At 41.7% G+C, this 18,159-nt stretch overlaps 1 protein-coding gene across 2 annotated transcripts; it reads left to right on the top strand.

Annotated features, from left to right (window-relative positions):
• Positions 1-6,553: 6,553 nt before the first annotated feature.
• Positions 6,554-18,100, top strand: fgf24 (fibroblast growth factor 24). Of its 2 annotated transcripts, none has more exons than XM_049747876.2 (5): positions 6,554-7,187; positions 7,318-7,354; positions 12,659-12,827; positions 16,128-16,234; positions 17,068-18,100. In XM_049747876.2, exons 1-5 carry the CDS (start codon positions 7,156-7,158, stop codon positions 17,338-17,340), a joined length of 618 nt encoding a protein of 205 aa, XP_049603833.1. In that variant the 5' UTR covers positions 6,554-7,155; the 3' UTR covers positions 17,341-18,100. The 2 variants fall into 2 exon arrangements, with proteins under 2 accessions (XP_049603833.1, XP_049603823.1); XM_049747866.2 differs by having other exon boundaries at positions 6,560-7,187; positions 12,659-12,836.
• The last annotated feature ends 59 nt before the right edge of the window (positions 18,101-18,159 follow it).

Raw genomic sequence — 18,159 nt, 5'->3', positions numbered from 1 at the left:
GCTCGGCGATTAGGATGAGTGGAAGTGCAGGTTCGGGCTAGCTTACGCCAGGAGAGGCTGCTCAAGGAAGGGGTCTCCACTCCAACCACTCTTGAACATTTTCTTGACCCAAGAGGTCCAATGGCAATGCAGTGCATTAAGTGCTTCTCTTGACCATTAACGTTATTTTGGACTTTGGCCATTCCTTTCTCAAACTACAAAGCCCCAATTGAGGGGCAAGATTCGGGTCTCATCATCTCCCAGGTCCTCCATAATTTCGCATATTAAAACCTAATCACCCTGTTAAAAAAAAAAAGGAAAATCTAAAATAGTGTTTTTGTACTCAAGGGCTGCCTCAAAGCCACTGGGTCTGGTCTTGGAAGCAATTGTAGTATTTGAACTCAAACTGAGACATAGAGGCCTCGGGATTTATTCTCTAGACTAAAACTGCAGGGGTCACATTGTTCACCTTAAAAGAAATATACGTGTGTAGGTCGTCCTCCAAAAAGGGAATGAGGGTAGCTGCTTTGATTGGCTCGCATTCTGCTGCGTTCACGCCAATTCCCATGCTTTGTGCTAGACTTGCACAAAAACAGAGCCTTTGGTCTTAACGTGTTGTCTGTTCCTCAAAATCTATCAATTGTGACTCAACTTTCAGTGTAGGTCTTGAATTGGTATCTATTTTTGCAAGTCTGAGATCCCTCATTCTTATCTTTCTATTCCAGCAAGTTTTGGTCTTGACTTGGTTTCAATCATTCTGTCCTGACCTTGACTTGGTCTTTAATCTTGCAAGCCTAAGGCTTGACTTAGTCTCAAATCCCTCAGTCCTGGTCTTGCCTCAGTCTTTATTCCAGCACGTTTTGGTCTTGACTTGGTTACAGTTCACAGTTCTTGGTCTCTCTTCTTGCAAGTCTTGGTCTTGACTTATTGTCAATCCCTCAGTTCTTGTCTTGACTCTTTCTCTCCTGTAGCAAGGTTTGGTCTTGACTATGAGTCCTAATCTTGACTTGATCTTTATTCTTGCAAGTCTTGGTCTAGATTTGATTTAAAATCCTTCAGTTCTGCTCTTCCCTCCGTGTCTAATCCAGCACATTTTGTTCTTGATTTTTTTCCTCAATGCCTCACCGTCTTTGACTTCAGTTGATTTCAGCTACTTCAAGTCTTGGTCTGGTATTGTGGTCTTGACTGTTTATTGCGAAACTGGAAATCCTGAATAAACTTGGGGAAAAAAAATCTAAAATTGAGACTAAACTTGAGGCTTTTCTTCTAAGAAAGGCTGCTATTAAAATCAAAATATGTGTGAATGCCAAATGTGACAGCTTCAGAGGTTAAAACCAACCCTTCCCATCCTTCCAATCCATGAGGCAACAACAAGCCCAGATGCACCTGATGACACGTCACTCAGACACACAATAAGCAGATAAACATTAGCGTGACAGCCTTCGTCTTTGAACACTCACTTAGTATTTCTCACCCCCCCAACATGAAGGTGGCGACTCACAATCAAAGTCCTCATCAAATTACGAGGTTGTGTTGGGGGTCACGCACTCGGTGGGCTTCCACATCCTTTTGATTCCGAAGCATCACCTTTTCAAAGCTGTTTTCCAGCCGATTTTTAATTGACTCTGGGCCTTTGTGCCGTTAATGAGGCTTGTAAACCGCCATCCATCAAGCCATTGAGGAGGAATACAGCGGGGCACCGAGGTGTTCTTTTTAGGGTTTGTCAAATAATCGCACGTTTTGTGAAAGACAGGCCAACGCTTCTTTGCCAGCTTGTTGGGTCTCGTAACAATTTTATGCCGGGTCGCAAACAAAGAGGCAACCCCTCATTTGCTGATCTTCCCCCACAATGGTGGGAGGATTACTTTTGTTTTGTTTTTTGCACTTAAGTACATTTTAGAATAGAGTTTTTTTTTTTTTTTTTTTCTAATTAAGAGTCTGTTTTCATACATGCAGCTGTACTTTTTTTCTCCCCCCCCCAAGGTTTGTTATATCGTTGTAGTATTGTTTCAGGATTGTCTGAGAACCAGACACGAGACATTTGCTCGTCCAAGAGTGGTGACATTTACACTATCTGTCATATACGTAGGCGCCAAAAATGGTCTGAGGGACAATTGTTGCGCCATAAAACAAACAATCCCAGTGAGTGAGAATCATTTAGCGTGGTCTTCAAACTTGATGTTTGAAGTGAACATTTTCAATTTTGGAAAAGGTTCAATTGTGACTCAGAATGGCAACTGAAGATATATACAGCAGTAAGTCACATACTGGTGGGGGGGGGGTTTCTATTCATGACTGGGCTTGGACAATATACATTGCAGTAATGGGGGGGTTACTGTAATTACGTTAGGGAACATTTCGTTAGCCTAAGTCTTTAAAAAAAAATCACAACCTTGCAAGAATTTTGTGTCTGGCTCTAGACTTAGCTTGGAGCATTCAGAAGTTCCCAAATTACATTGCTTTGCTCAATAGGGAATGTGTCTATCGTTTTTTTTTTTTTTTTTTTTCCTGGTGGAATAGATCTGTTTTCCCCGTTGCCTCTCATTTTGTTTGCACCTCCTTGGCATGGTTGCCTTCTAGAAGACACACTAATTAAAGAAATAGAACAAGCTATTTGTCTCTTTTTTTTAATTTTTTTTAGAATCACTGCATGACAAAAGTTGGTCCCTGAATAATCAAAATTGATGTACGTTGATCTAAGTTTGTGCCCGTGTTTGCTCTCACGAAGCTTTAGTAGATGAGACACTTTAGATTTTCTTTAAATGCCAAAATGTAACTCAACATCAACAAATGCTCCACTCAACATATGCGCTAAGGGTTTCTATGTACCGACTTAATGTTGGTGAGCGTCTTAATCATCTGCTTGAAGCCTTCAAAGAAAACAATGAAGCAAAATATGTACAAAAACGGCTCCAGGCCACATTAGATCAGAGCCATTTGTTTATATTTAAAGCAGCTGCTCAAGTTAATGTATATGTTGTGTTTGGGATGAGTTGTACAAGAGCGAGGCTTTTAATTTTCACCTTTCACTCCCCCCTCAGCAAGCCCCCCACACCCTTCAAGGGCGAAACCTAAATGGTTCTTAATGACTCCATGCAAACAATGTGTGACGAGGGACAAATTACTGAAACACAGCCCCCCCCCCCCTTCAGGTAATACTTGAAAGGTCGCTGAGGTAGCTGGCGAGCAGCGCCCCCCCTCTGGCTCCTCTCTCTGGCACCCTCAAGGTGTCGTGACCCCGCCGCCATTGCTCAGTAGCCCACAGAAGCGCATGGTCAATGGTGTGAAAAGGGAAGTCAGGGCGGGAGTTAGATGTTTGGGGGGGGACTGGGTTAATGGGGTGAGGTTGATTCCGGTGAGATCAGAGGAAGGAGGCCGTCCCGTGTGGGTCTTCACACGTCAGGGTGGCTTTTCCCTAAAGTTTTCTGGGTGGCTTGTCCGAGTTGTCTCACCTTGGGAGTTGAATGGTACCCCCCTCCCTCTTCCGAACCCCCCGCCACTCCCTTCCCTCGCCGCCCCTCCCTTCCTTTCAGTCAATATGTCCGTGTCAGAGATGAAAGTGCAAAGTGGGAGGGACGCGGAGGGGGTCCTGACACTAATGTACTACATTGGGCTTCACTTACTGATCTGCCAAGTTCTTTTGTCAGGCCTTAAATGCCTCTTCAGGGCCCTTTGAACCTACCGAGCGCTTCAAGCCGCCCGTACACCCGCCCGCTTTCGAACACCTCCTCCCCGAGGTTCAATGAGACGTCCCCACCGCCATTCCCACAGTCCCTGTCGCCGTGGACAGACACGCACTGCTGCACGAGCGAGGTTCAAATTCAAATGCTTGAAAGGCCAAACATAACAGATCTGACGTGCCCCCCTTTTTTGGTGGCACCTGGGCCAAATCAACTTTACTTATAAAGCACTTTAAAAACAACCACATCTGCTTACAAAGAGCTGTACATAAAGTAAAAATCTGACAAACAAAACAAGAAATGAATACCATAAAAATAGTAATTGAATTCGTGGAGGTTGAAAAAACGAACCATCCTTTATGGAAAAAGTGAGTCGTAGAATTACAGATGTAAGTTTTCAAATGAAGGTAGTAAGAGGACAAATAATTACTCAAGTGAAAAAAAAAGGACTTTCAATAGCATCCCAGGTCAACCAAAACAATTAGCCAACTTTATTTTTCTCCTTTCTCCTCTTTCTCTTCTTCGTCCAAGTTCCCAGACACCGTCAGCCTACTCTCTCCATTCTCACGTGTCCTCCTGGTATGCTCCATTGGCAACTACCTGGACTGGAGAGCATTTTATTGTACAGTTTGTGTACATGGTAATACCTCAAACCAATGATTGACTGGCTGACATGGGAAATATCACAAATTTCTCTTCAGGTGGAAAACGATCCACTGGTCCACTTACAATTTGTTCATATTTAGCAAGCATTTTCTCAGATTGGATAAAATGCAAATAATAATTATTCTACTGCTATCATTTCTGAGCAATAGTATTTGCTCATCTTTAGAAAGCTACTGTGATGTCATTTTCAGTCAACAGCAGGTGGCAAAATGGCCACCCACTGTAATGGTTAAAAAAAAGTGAACTTAACTGCTCAATTCATATTCTACAAACACAACATTAATCAGAATGCCGTGTTTAAACTAGTAAGGCTGCATAAACTGTAAAGAAAGTTCTTGGGTTGACTTCCTCTTTAAGAAATGGCACTGCAAAAACTGGACTAAAAAAATAAAGAGAAAAATGAATGAATACATAACGTAAGCAACATTATTTGCCAATAGATCAGGGAAATGTGTTCATTATTATCCAATCACATTTAGTCATGAGTGTCGGTATGGACATTATCTTGGGTATTTTCTAATAACTTGTCTCGCATTTGTTTGATTGTAAAAACATATCAGCAAACAAAACAAATGAAGGTATTTTTTTATACATTTGACCTTGATTAAGAGTCCCTTAACCGTCCCAAAAATTGATGCTCAGATCACGACCTTAACTTAGACTTAATTGTCTTAGATTGTCAAATTTGCATGTGACAAATGAGTGGTTGTTGGCATAACAGCAACTATTAGCCACATTCGAGTCCACATCTCCCTTGCAAGCATCATCAAATTGCATGAATTGTGATGAAAAGAAGTTAAAAATATTTGTGAGTTTACGCAGTTGCAATGGAGTGTCTTTCTTGGAATACTCCTTAGAAATGGCGACATGGGAGGTGATGTATATGTAATCATTTAGGATGATTTTGAATATGAGTGGGGCAGGAATGCTGAGGATCCAGTTTTAATGGCACAATAAAGGCCAGCCACAAAGCTTTCTCTCTCTCTCTCTCTCTCTCTCTCTCTCTCTCTCTCTCTCTCTCTCTCTCTCTCTCTCTCTCTCTCTCTCTCTCTCTCTCTCTTTTCACGGCCGGCAGCATGGGGATGTGCTTGCGGCTCACTTCTTGCGCTGCCAGCTCCGAAGCGCTTGTAAACACATTCACACCTCTCTTTCATTTAAATGTCGGATAAGTTATAGCACGTTATTGAAATAAAGAGGTTAGAAGGGGAGGCGGGCTGCATTTCAATGCTGTCTGGCGAAGGTGCACGCCAATCCACAAAGCGGCGAGCTTCTCAAAAGCACAAATAACAAGCTGACCAGGGGACGGTTCGTTTCTGTTAGGCGGGGGAGTAACGCAACCGCGACACGGGGTAGAAACGCTCTTCAGAAAAATAACATTAGCGGTCGTCTAATGAGGTAATCTTATTAAAATAAAAGTAACATTTGCAAGAAAAAACATTTGTGTGTAAATCAAAGTAAAATTTGCAAGAAAAAGACGTTTCTTTGTGTGGAGGGGGAAGTACACGAGATACACAAATTAGAAATGTCAAATGTGTTTCTTTAAAATATACGTATTAGAAATATCTATCTTAGAAATGAACAAACACATTTGTATTTACAAGATCAAACATTTGGAACATTTCCTTTTAAAATTGGAAAAACATGCCAAAATGAACAAATTAATGTTTAAAATGAAATATTTATGACAAAATACAAAATTGAAAAATTAAATTACAAACTAAAATGACCATAAAATTCAACTTATATAAATATATATATATATATATATATATATATATATATATATATATATATATATATATATATATATATATATATATATATATATATATATATAAAATATATAAAAATCACAAAAGTGACAAAAGCTTATTTTCAAAAGATTGCAAAACATTTTTAAGATCGCTACAAACTATATATCTTTCTATGCTCCTTTTTAAAATTAACATTGAATGTATAGTGAAGTCAGAATAGTGCCTGTTGCGAAATAAAAACTGCAATAAAATCAACAGATGCCATGTTCCAAATACATAACAGTCTCTTTAGTTTTTTTTTTTTTTTTTTTTTAATGTTAAAAAAAAATCGCACCGATATTCGCTTTGGCATTTAAATGACTCCCTGCACTGACAGTGGGGGGAAAAAAATAAAAACGTGAACCATCACCGAGAAGGGAGGTGATGGAGGGTTTCGGTGGGGGTAGTGGGGGGTTTGTTGTGCGCGATGGGAAGCCCGTGCGTGCTGATGGTCCGTGGGATTACCCTATCAGGTGCAAACCGCTGACATGTTTCCACCCACCAGCGAGCAAAAAGCCTCACAGTGGCCCAACGGGCAGCCGCAGACGCGCAGCTCAGCCCTCTGACAGACGCCTTTGGATTTCCTCTTCATTATTACAATATTTAGAATTCACGGACAGGTGGAAGGGACGCTTTTTCAATAGACGACACTTGCACAACAATAAAAAAAAAGAAAGAAAGACGATGGCCCGTGCAAGGTGTAGAACTTCCCCTCGTCAGGTACACTTTGGGAATTTGTGATCTATTTTTTTCCATCATCTTGGAGAGGATAACAATCGGAGAGTGGGATTTTGTTTCTTTTGGTAAATAATCTGGATAAATCGTCGACAAGGAAGCGCCTCATGTTGCCTCGGGTGAGCGTTTCACCGCCGGACTCCACCGCCGCAAGAAGCGTCTCCTCGCTGGAGCCTTGTGCGTAAAAGGCGCACGGACAGCCGCATCGGAGTTCCAGGAAGGCGGCGGCGGTGGTGGCGGTTCGCCCCTCCACCCACCCCCGCCTTCTTTCCTCTGTCTGTCGAGCGGAAGCAGGTGTCAAGATGTCGCCGCTGCCTTCCAGGTTCTTTTACCTGTAAGTGCCCCCACCAGCACCACACCTCCACCTCAAATACGATCCGCATTCTTTCCAATAGAAGTCGCTGAAAACGCTCTTTTATCTCGCGGAATTGAACTCACTTGTCTATGTGTGTGTTTCCTCTCAGGTGTTTACATTTCCTGGTCCTCTACTTTCAGATAAAGGTACGTGCACCTTTCTTTTGCTTTTGTAGTGATGCACCAATCACACCCCTCCAAAAAAATACTTCGCTTTACAAGCACCGCCATCAGAACCAACACTAAAATATAGTATTAAAAAGGGGGAGGGGCAGTAGACAAGGAACATGTTAAATGAATTCGTTTAATATTTTGCAAATGAAAGTTTGACATATTTAACAGTTCTGAAAGTTTATTATTACCACACTACACTTAACAAATTGGAATTAAAAAAAAAGCCTGTTTCCTCCACTTCGAACAATAACACTGGCAAAAAAAAAAAGCTGTCATCGTTTATTGCAAAATATTTTTTTTGCTGACCCCACTTTGAGAAGCACTGTATGTGTGTGCTTTCAATAAAGCAGGGTCTCCCTAACTGAAGGTGCCAAATTGAGTCCAAACTTACCAATATCCTTATCATGCATGGCCATAATAGTATCACATTACAGGAAACGCACCCAAAACAAAGTCAGCATATGATACATCCCAATATCGAGCAATATTTTACGTAAGATACCAACAGTATCATGATACATGAACTGCATGATAATCAATATGAATGGAAGAAAAGCATCAACTATCTGTCATGATTTCTATGGGAAAATAATCAGTATGCCCAGTTACGAAAGAGAAAATATCCACATGATCCAGTGTCAATAATGTATCTCAAGAAATTCACAATATTTCTTTAGTTTTTCTTTCTTAAACAAATTCAGTGTCAATTGGAATATAGTTGATATGAATTTCAAAATGATTGTTTTTAGATTAATAGTGACCAAAGCAAACTAAAAGATTTAAAAGAATTTAAAAGAAAAAGAAAAAAGATCCATTTGGAAAAGATTTTTCATAATATGTACAATGCATATAAAATATTTGAAAAATTTTAAAGATAAAAAACAGCAACTGTTTTCTTTTGATTAATTTGATATTTAGTTCTTTTTAAAAATGTATTTTGATTGTATGACAAAAGCAGCGGATCACATTGGTCTATTTCAAAGTTCAAATATTTAAAGTGAAAAATATATTTTTTAATTGTAATATTTTGTTGTATTCTGTTCTTTATATGTGCACAAACATATTTTTGAATTATAAAAAGAAAAGACCCTACTGTTTTAATTTCATCTTATAAATGCAGGTGTGTGTATAAAATTATTGAAAAAATATTTGGATTTTATGGCAGAACATGCAGCGGGTCATTTTTGTCCTTTGGGAAAATTTAAATACTGAAAATGAAAAATATTTTAAAAATGTAAAAAGTCATGTTGTTTTTTTTAAAGTGTTCCAATTTGATCTAAAACAAAAACAAAAAAACGATTTTTTTGCATTTCTTCTTTGAAACATTTTTATTTCAAAATGAATATTGAATTTATGACCAAACATGCAGCAGGCCACGCTGACCCATGAGCATTTTTGGCAAGAACCCCATAGCAGAACCATTTTAAAGCAAAAAAAAAAAAAAAAAAAAAATGCAGCTTCACCTTTGACCCCTCTGTTTTACATACCTCTGCATGATGACAATAATATTGATGTCGAGTACATTTGGGCAAGCATGGCACCCACTAGGATGATCACAGCGTCAATTATGAGCGGGCATAAAATGAGCACTAGTGGATGTTGAACACGCTTGCAAATCTCATTTAAAGTGTGTGGCAATTAAGCACAAGTGTGTCATAGCTTGTATGTGCACCTCAATTAGCAGCGTGCCTTGTGTTTTTACAGATACTCCAAACTGGGAGTGGGGGGGGTTAACAGCTCCTCTTTGAACAGATGCTTTGCTATTTTTTCAAGGGAGGTTGCTTGTTTTTTTTCTCTTTTTTACCCTGTTTTACGAGCGGCGTCTCACTTTGAACCGTAAGCACAAGCAGGCGTCTGCGCACCTAATGACTCGCTCGGTCAGCGTCGGGAGAATGCCGGTGTACTACAACGCTTTTATTTGACCCCCCCCCCCCCACACACACACACACACAGCCCGCACCCTGGTGGGCTTCTCCCGCACCGAGTTATGACCTGTGACGTTGAAACAAACAAGCCAGAACGTGTTATGTTTTAATATAAACCTGCATTTACTGTAACGTGCATCATCATGCGGGGCAGCATGGTGCAATATAGGTTTGTACCTCGCATAGGTTCTGGGTTTGAGTGTCATTCTGGACGGATCATTTTGCTGTCACTTGAAAATGGCGGATGTTCTCCCAGCCTAGTTTCCGAATCAAAGAAACTCAAATGTGAAGGCGGTACAGTGTGGATGAGCTCAATTGTGACGTCACAATGCGGCAACAACCCGAACGTTCCGCTCACAAACGTATTTTCAGAGAAAAGGCCAGACAACACAAAATCAGTTGAGGTCAAACTTATTACAAATATCATCCCCCCCAAATATCAGTTTTGGGTTTTTACGTTTTATTATTTTTCCATTTAAAAAAAAGCCGAGGACATTTTTCAAAATTTGGGAAAACGTGTGTTGTATGTTCCAGCGCTGTTCAAAACATACATCCTGTGATTATCAATCCGAAGGCGGCCATGTTGAGTAACGTTACCCTCAGCGGCCACTGAACCGATACAGCGTCATCAGCAGCAGGTCACAATAGAGGGACTGGATGAGTCACAGAAAGACCTAAACATGACTTCTCCACAGGTTCTAATTTTGCCATTCAACATTGGTGATGAGTAAGGCTTGATGCGCCCGTCTTTGCCCATCGTCGTGCTCGTGACCCCGCCGCTGTCAAAGCGTTAACGTGGAGATGGATGCGACCAATCACCTCCAGCTTTTGAAGTCGGCAGAGTATCGTCTTTCAAGTGGTCTTTGAAGACCGAGAAGGGGGGGGGGGCAGTCGCGGAGACGGCGGCCTGATAAAAAGCGCCGCCGCTCAGCCGCGTTGGCCGCTTTTGCCTTTCCCGTGACAAGAAGTGCAACTTTGCACCAAAACACACCTTTGTGTTTGTTTGGAGATGGCCAGATGGGAGATAAGTCCCTCAGCGGGCTTCTTTTTTTTCCCTCCAACTTTTAAGCTTCACTTTAAGAGGGTTGATGAGAGACGATACTGATCTTTGTCTTTGCTGAGGAGACTCTTGGATATGTTTAATGTGCAAAATGGGGGCCGAGAGCTGTGGCATGGGGCTCCACAAAATAAATGATGCTTTAAATGATTTATTATGAATTGGAACTTTTGTTTCAATAGGCGAGCTTTTAATTCTTGAATCATTTGGGGTATGCATAGTAGTGATGTGTGATTGGTGTGGAAAATCCAAAATGTAAAAAATGTAGTGATTATGCGTGAGCTCAGTGTGAAATAGGCTCGTATGAGGCTAAGCTTTTAGTACCAACGCAAACCAGTAGCCCCTTTCGCCCCGTCATTTGGAAATGTTCCACCATTCCACTGTTCTGTATAAACTGCACCAAGTTTCCCCCGCACCTGGTGAGCTGCTAATCTGCGGCGGATCATGTCGAACTTCCGCTTTTTATGTCCTTGATCCACGTTTCAGGGATCAACTTGTCAACTTTTGACGTGAAAGCGGGGGAAAAAATGTGTCATGGCATCGTTTTGTTAAACCTGTTGACTCATCATGACATGTTTGCTTTTGAGATATCGAGTGCCCCCACCCTAAAAAATGGGGACAGGCTCTGAATCTTGACATTTGGAAACCGCACCAATCCCTAATGCAACCTTTCACCTTTGAGAATATGACGGCGTCTATCGCCACTGACACACAAGCCAGAAAAATGAGATTATGCCATGACAGTGTGTGCTTTGACGCAGAGACATGGCATCCTGCAATCACATCATACGTACCACCGTCTGTTTCGTTGTACAGAATAGTCCATCAGTGACAACTGCTTTCAACACAAAGTGTAAAAAAAGCTGCTGGTTTAGCTTTAGCCTCTTTCACACACAGACTCCCCCAAAATTGAAAGTGCAATCAGATAAATAGGTGATGCCAGATTTTGGCACAATGCAAAAAATAATTTCCGGACGGTGACCTTTTGACACAACTGGGTGTCAAACTCAGAAAATGTATCGGGAACACATTACCAATTGAAAAAAAAATACATATTTCACTCCATGTTGTTGATTCATTTGTACGGATAAAAACTAACTGTATTAGTCTTTTAGTCAATCTAAACTTATTTAGCACCTTGTGAGTCTTACATCAAATTTTCTGACTTTCAAGGAGTCGTCGTAGCACAGCTGCCATCTTTCCCATGGCTTGCGCTGGATGTCATTAATCGTCCCGGGTTAGAACAACAAGAGAGCTCGGGGTATGTAATGCGTATGTAATTAGCCACCTGAGAACCGCCACGTAAGGAGCCATTACCGTGCAATTACCGCCAGCGTACAGCTGTGGAAACAAGGTCCCGCTGCAGATTCCAGGGCTTCCGAAAGTATACGTTTGCCCACTCGCTCGCGCTTGTGACGGAGCCGCCCCTGCGAAATAAGTCGGCAATTTCCCATTTTTTACACCAGGTCTAAGGTGACTCGTAAACATCAGACAGGTGACGCCTTCAGTGGTGGCCTTGTGGATTTCTTCCGTACTGCGTTTTCCGTGCGGGATGCCTCAAATACTTTAGTTACTGTACTTCGTATGTCTATATTTCAGGTATCTTGAGTTCCTTACTTTTCGCACTGTTGACAGCTATTGTATATAACTGTCGGCAAAGACAGTAAGTAATAGTTTGAGTGCTTTTGCCACCGTTGCTAATTTATGGAGCATACACGACCCTACGGGCGGATCTTTTTTGGATGATAGTGCGACTTCAGGTGTATAATTGCTAGTGGTGGAAATGCAGGTAAATCAACATGGCCCTCAGGCGCAGCACTTGTTGCTTCGGGTCGTTTTTTTTCTTTCAAACTTCATCAACACGTCCAGCAGCTTGTAAAAGCCGAAAGTACTAAAGTCCCACACGTGGCTCGTTTTTCCTGGCTTGTTTAAAAAAACATTCGCTCTAGGTCTTGGCCATTAATCAAGTTTCATGATTATTTTGAGTTAATTGCTGAGGGTATTTTTTACATATTGCTTTGGGAAAAAAAAAGATTATTTTGAGATTTGTGTGTTTTTTTTTTTTAACGATGATTATTGTTTTGGCTGAGGTGCACTACTTGCATAATAACGTGGCTGGAATCAGACTTGAGATCCATCTAGGTAATTAAGCAGCAAAAAACATAAATCACCACTAACAAACATAAAATATTATATTCATTGTGATGCTGTTTAAAAAACAAGACCCGCCAGTAAGGCATTTTGGATGCAAGTTAATGTTAAGAATAAAAACATCCTTCCTTGTCCTTGCTCCAGGAGTCACAGCAGAGCTCTCCTGACTTCCGTATCTACATTGAGAACCACACGAGGAACCCGGACGACCTAAGCCGCAAGCAGGTCCGCATCTACCAGCTGTACAGCAGGACCACGGGAAAGCACGTGCAGATCCTCGGGAAGAAGGTCAACGCCAACGGAGATGATGGGGGCAAGTATGGTATGGGAGAATTCCTGTGCATTTCACCCACACGTCAAACTGTAGAGGACAGTATATTTGTATATTGCAGCTAGCTATTATAAGTTGATATATTTCAGAAACTTGCGTGAGAATCTTAATAGCTAGCCAAGAACGGAGTAAACTAATCTTCTAAAATAGATTATCACCACCCACGGCACAGGAATGGAATGGTATGACTTAGCCAGGTCGGAATGAGGTGGAACGTCAGCTAGCAAATATGCTACCACGCATGCTAAAATGGTTAGCAGCTCACAACAGCTGACTCTGGGAAACAGCAGCATTGAAAAAAATGTTTCCTCGCTGCTTGTTGGAGCTTGAGTGGAAGCAGATCCTGTTTTTTTTTTTTTTTCTCCTTGCGAGGAAGCCTTGCCAGTTGTGCGTCGCCCCCTCTTCCTCTCCCGTCTGCCCGTTCAGCTGCGGTACCTGGCACCTGCCAACTCCCAGCACTTACGCCGCCCTTCAGTCGCCAAGAAGACATGTTCTTATCACAAATTACTATATTTGTTATTTTTAGGAAGCCATGCTCCTCCACGCTACTCTGTCACCCGGGTGGCAGTGCGAGGCTTTTAAACAGATAATATCGACAATCTGGAACATTATCCTCCATTTTTGACAGTTGGGGTCAAAAGATGTCCGTGGCCTGATGTCATATTGCTCGTACTGTTATGCTACATTCACATTTTTCAATGATTTACTTGTAAGATGGGCGTCTCATTGGAATCATATTTGAGGAAAAGGTCATTAGGTATTATCTTCAATGTTGAACGTCGTATTTGTTTTCTCTATTTGTTCCTCTTGTTTTGGGTGTTTGCATTGCCATAAACGGTAAAGTAGTCGCTTTACAAATATGGTTGATAAAAACTGATCATGACACACAAATGCCTACGTTATATTGACACCGCAGTCTCCACGTTGCTGCAGCAGCCAATTTTCTTGCTGACCAAAGTCGCCTGGATAATTATTTTGCTCCTTGCCAAGAAGTAGATATAGGAGACTCTCGTTCTCTTCTTCTTTTGTTGTTGCTGTTTGTTAGCACGTCTTAGTCTATTTGGTGGGAGTGCCATTTTTTGCCGCCCTCAGTCTCCATTGAATAAAATATGTCCTGACTGACTGATAATACGGCAGACTTTCTTTTCTATTGTCTCATTATCAGTTTGGTTGAAGTGCTCCATTGTTTTGTTTTTTTACAACCCTGAGTTCTCTTTAGGATCAAAATTGTCTTCTTATGTAATTATACCAACTGTGGGTTTATTATATCCACTTGGTGATTTTCCTCAAAATGATAGCAGGTCCCGATCGTGCCCTTATCTGGAAAGATGTTTTGTTGTTGCCCTTAGTCTCATTCTGGATAACGGTTATCGCTATGGTGTGATTTAAATATGTCACAGCCTTGTCCTCCATTATTGCTATGTGTTGAGCATGTGTTCTCTGCTGCAGTTTTTCATTTTCTTGCTGCCCTTAGTGTCCTATCAGATAAAATGTGTCTGATCTTTACCTAGAAGTAAATCCATGTGTAAATCCATTCTCCGTCGTTGCTAGCTTGTCTCATTCTCCCCTTGCCTCCCTTTTCTTCTCACCTTAGTCTCCCTTCAGATTGACTTGATCTCTTACTAAGATGTAAATACGGGAGACCCCTGACCTCCTCCGTTGCCGCTGGCTCATTTTCAACTTGGTTGAGGTGCTCTCTTTTCTTGCGGCCCTTAGTCTCCTGTCTGAACTAATTTTGCCTTTACTAAGAAGCAACTAGAGGAGACAGACAGCATCTCAGAATTGCATTTTTCCTTTTTTGTTACATGACGTCAATAAAGGCACCGCATGCCCTCCTTTTGTCAACCTAATACCACTTGCTATGACAACATTGATTTGCTGCTAGTTTACGCTTAATTAGCGCGGCTCAGCGGACAGCGACTCAAGAGGATCCCGTTAAGTTTGGCCAAAGCTTCACTTAATGTCTCCTTTGTTTCTGAACACACACAGGCAGAGAACAGGGGACATTTGGAATAAAAGATAAAAAAATTGAGGCCTTTGGGTATTTTGGGTGTTAGTATTTTTGGTTCCAGGTTATAATTTTTCCAACGAGACCCCACATACCAATTAAAATGCAATCATTATTTTTTTTCCGATTTCGGGACATGTTACAAACCAAAACAGTCACTGAATCATCATTTCATAAATGTCTTTGCTTTTTCTCGTCAATTCTATATGTCCTGTTCTTTAAAGGGCTGTAAGTTGTTCATTCATCAATCATTTGTATTTGTTATGATGCAAGAATATTTGCGGACCCTGAAGTTTGGTCTTGCGTACCCCATTTGGAGAAGCACTAAAGAATCCAGACATGCCGTCCCAAACCCAGCAATCTAAACTTCCAGTGGCTTAAGGCTCATTTCATCTTCCTATTTGTCCCCGTGTAGTTTAAGGCTAGCAGGAGGTTGAAGGCAAGGGGAGCCCATCCCCGTCCCTGGGGCCTATTCGGTCCTGAATGGCTGCCCTGTGTGTTAAACAAATGGATCATCTTAACTTTTTGATTGAGTGAGCACAGACTAAAGGCAGACTTGAAACCTAATCCGGCGGAGGTGGGGGGGCACATAACCACTGCACAAATGTTTGGCAGCCCTGCTTGAAGGGCCCCCGCCACAGACAAAGGGCCACCTCGCGGGGGTTAACGTCAGAGAGGGGGAACAGGGAAAGAGAGAGAGTGTGTGTGTTGGGGGGGAGGGAGGTGGGGGGCGCACAAAATGAAAGAGCCACCGACTGGGATGCGTCCTGGGAGTGGACTACTGCTGTGTCATCTCAGAGCCGCTATTGGTTTTTAGCATGCGTCTTAACCTGAAATGATGATTTGCTAGACAACAAAACACTTTCAATCACAGTGTTAATTGCGTCCATGTTTGGTTAGCATAACTTGTTCTCCACTTGGCTTCATCTTCTTGCTGTCCGTAGTTTCATTTCTGATCACGATTGTTTCCCTTCAGCGAATACGGCAGATCCTTGAGTGTTTCATTTGCCACTTGGCTGAAGCGCTCCAGTTTCTTTCTGCCTTTAATCCCTCTTTGGAAAAAATATAATAAAATTGTGCGATAATATCATTGTAAAGGCAAAATTTGCATACCAGCGTCATATTCAATAATACAAATAATAATAATAAATGTTCTTTATAATGCACTTTACATTTCCAACAAACCTCCAAGTGCTAGTATTTATGTAAAAGGATCAATTTGCTTTCATTTGACAGCCCTAATGTGTTTTGTTTCTTCTCTTGTGTTTTTTCAGCTCTTCTGGTGGTGGAGACAGAAACCTTCGGCAGCCACATCCGAATCAAAGGAAACGAAAGCCAACACTACATCTGCATGAACGAAAAGGGCAAAATTGTCGGAAGGGTGAGTGTGAATTGTGTCAAACCAAAACGGATATTTCCGAGAGGGAGCTCGTAATCCGGCTGGTCCCCCTACTCAAAACAAAACCCCTTTGATTACTCTGGGCCCGTTGCTCCATTACGTAACTGGATCACTCAATTAGCCGCTGCAATGGCCACAATGCACCCGCACAGCTAATGATCACTTAGGAGGAATGCAATTATGTCACCTGCTCAAGACAGGTGGTCTCTGGTTTTGCGTGCCGGGTAAGACAGTCGCGGCCTACCATTATTTATTTTTCATGCAAATCATCCATCAAAAGCTGTTTCATTCCTGCAATTGAAGGGCGGGCATTGAGTTTTTGCTTGGTTTCAATTACAATGCAAATCAAAAGTCAATTGCAGCACACATTCTGTTAACATGATTACGGAGTGTGTTTTCTCCGTCTAGAAAAGTAAATGGTGGAGAACCTCGCTGTCCTTTTCTTGAATTAGCGCGTCTCATTCTCCACTTAGCCGTAGCACTCTTCGGTTATTGCTGCCCTTAGTGTCATTCCTGAGAAGCAAATACAAAGCAAACGCAGTGGTTCTTCTACGTTGTTATTTGTTAGCATCAACTTGTTCTGTGTTTTGTTTCTCGCTGCCCTTAGTCTCCTCCAAATATATTTGCTTTCCTTAGAACCAACGTTCTACTTATTTGTAGTCGTTAGTTCGTGTGTCTTCGACAATTGGCAGTAGCACTCAGTTTTTTTTCTCAGCCCTTTAGCATAGAGAGTAACAGCTGGAAAGATTTTTTTTTTTTTTTTTAATTTGTGCTTAATATCTTTTCATTGTTTTTTGTTTTTGTTTTTTTCGCAGCCCGATGGCGGGAAGCAGGACTGCGTGTTTGTGGAGGAGTTCCTGGAGAACAACTACACAGCGCTGGTCTCGGCCAAGTACAAAGGCTGGTACCTGGGCTTCAACCGCAAGGGCCGGCCCAAGAAGGGCTCGCGCACCACCCAGCGGCAGCAGGAGGTCCACTTCATGAAGCGGGACCCCAAGGGCCGTGAGGACCCGTTGGAGGAGTTTCGCTTCACCCCCGTCACCACACGCACGCGGCGAGCCCGCCGGCTAAAAGCCAGGAGGAACTGATTGATTGATGGGTTATTTGATGGATTGATTGACAGCACTCAGGAGGGCGGACACTCCATGGACAGTCTGGTATTGAAAGAACAAATTTTTATTTTTCTACTTGATGCGTCTTGCCGTCTTATTTATATGTACGGAGGAAACTTTTGAGGACAGCGTCTTTGTTGACCGTCAAGCCAGGAGGTGACGCAACGCCATAAAAATCAGCCAAGTGGGATTTATTGGAATCTTGTTTGTGTTACCCCGCCCTGACAAGGATGCCATACTTTCCACTAAAAGAGGACGCCATGGAGACGGGAGGAAGAAGGCGGAACGGTGCCACCAGAATGACTGTGTTGCTTTGAGTGCAATATTTCACACAGCATTCTTTTTTCTTCTTTTTTTTTTTTTTTTTACCCCATTTTACATCTTCCACCTTCATCACAGACGCACTACTGGACTTGCCATAAATAACTCCAGAGGTTTTTTGTTGTTGTTCTTTTTGGTGATGAAGCCCTACCTCCTGGTTTCTGTTCTTTTTGTTTTTTCTATTGGGGCGCTCCTTTAGTGACTTTGCCACCTTCTCTGTCCAATAATGTGTACTCACCTGTCTATTGGCAACTTTACTAACAACATGACACACATTTATGATCTTTTTTTTTTTAAATGTAAGCAAAAAATAATTTTATGACTATTATTAAGATATTTATTGCCTCCCCTTTGTAAATAAAATGTGCTAAGTTTTATTTGGCCTCTGTTAATAAAATGAGGACTATATTTTAAATCAGTGACGTCAATGTTTTTATTGGAAGACGGGTCCTTGGGATCAACTGGGTGAATCTC

The sequence above is a fragment of the Syngnathus scovelli genome, chromosome 1, assembly GCF_024217435.2.
Source record: "Syngnathus scovelli strain Florida chromosome 1, RoL_Ssco_1.2, whole genome shotgun sequence".
Classification (NCBI taxonomy): Eukaryota; Metazoa; Chordata; class Actinopteri; order Syngnathiformes; family Syngnathidae; genus Syngnathus; species Syngnathus scovelli.
This window is presented reverse-complemented; position numbering and strand designations above follow the sequence as displayed.

What these genes read in the sequence shown, in the direction of transcription:
- fgf24 (XM_049747866.2), top strand. Translation starts at nt 7,156, where the DNA reads ATGTCGCCGCTGCCTTCCAGGTTCTTTTACCT. An exon ending in CCTTCCAGGTTCTTTTACCT is followed by an intron (nt 7,188 to 7,317) that starts GTAAGTGCCCCC and finishes GTTTCCTCTCAG; the next exon opens with GTGTTTACATTTCCTGGTCC. An exon ending in AGATGATGGGGGCAAGTATG is followed by an intron (nt 12,837 to 16,127) that starts GTATGGGAGAAT and finishes GTGTTTTTTCAG; the next exon opens with CTCTTCTGGTGGTGGAGACA.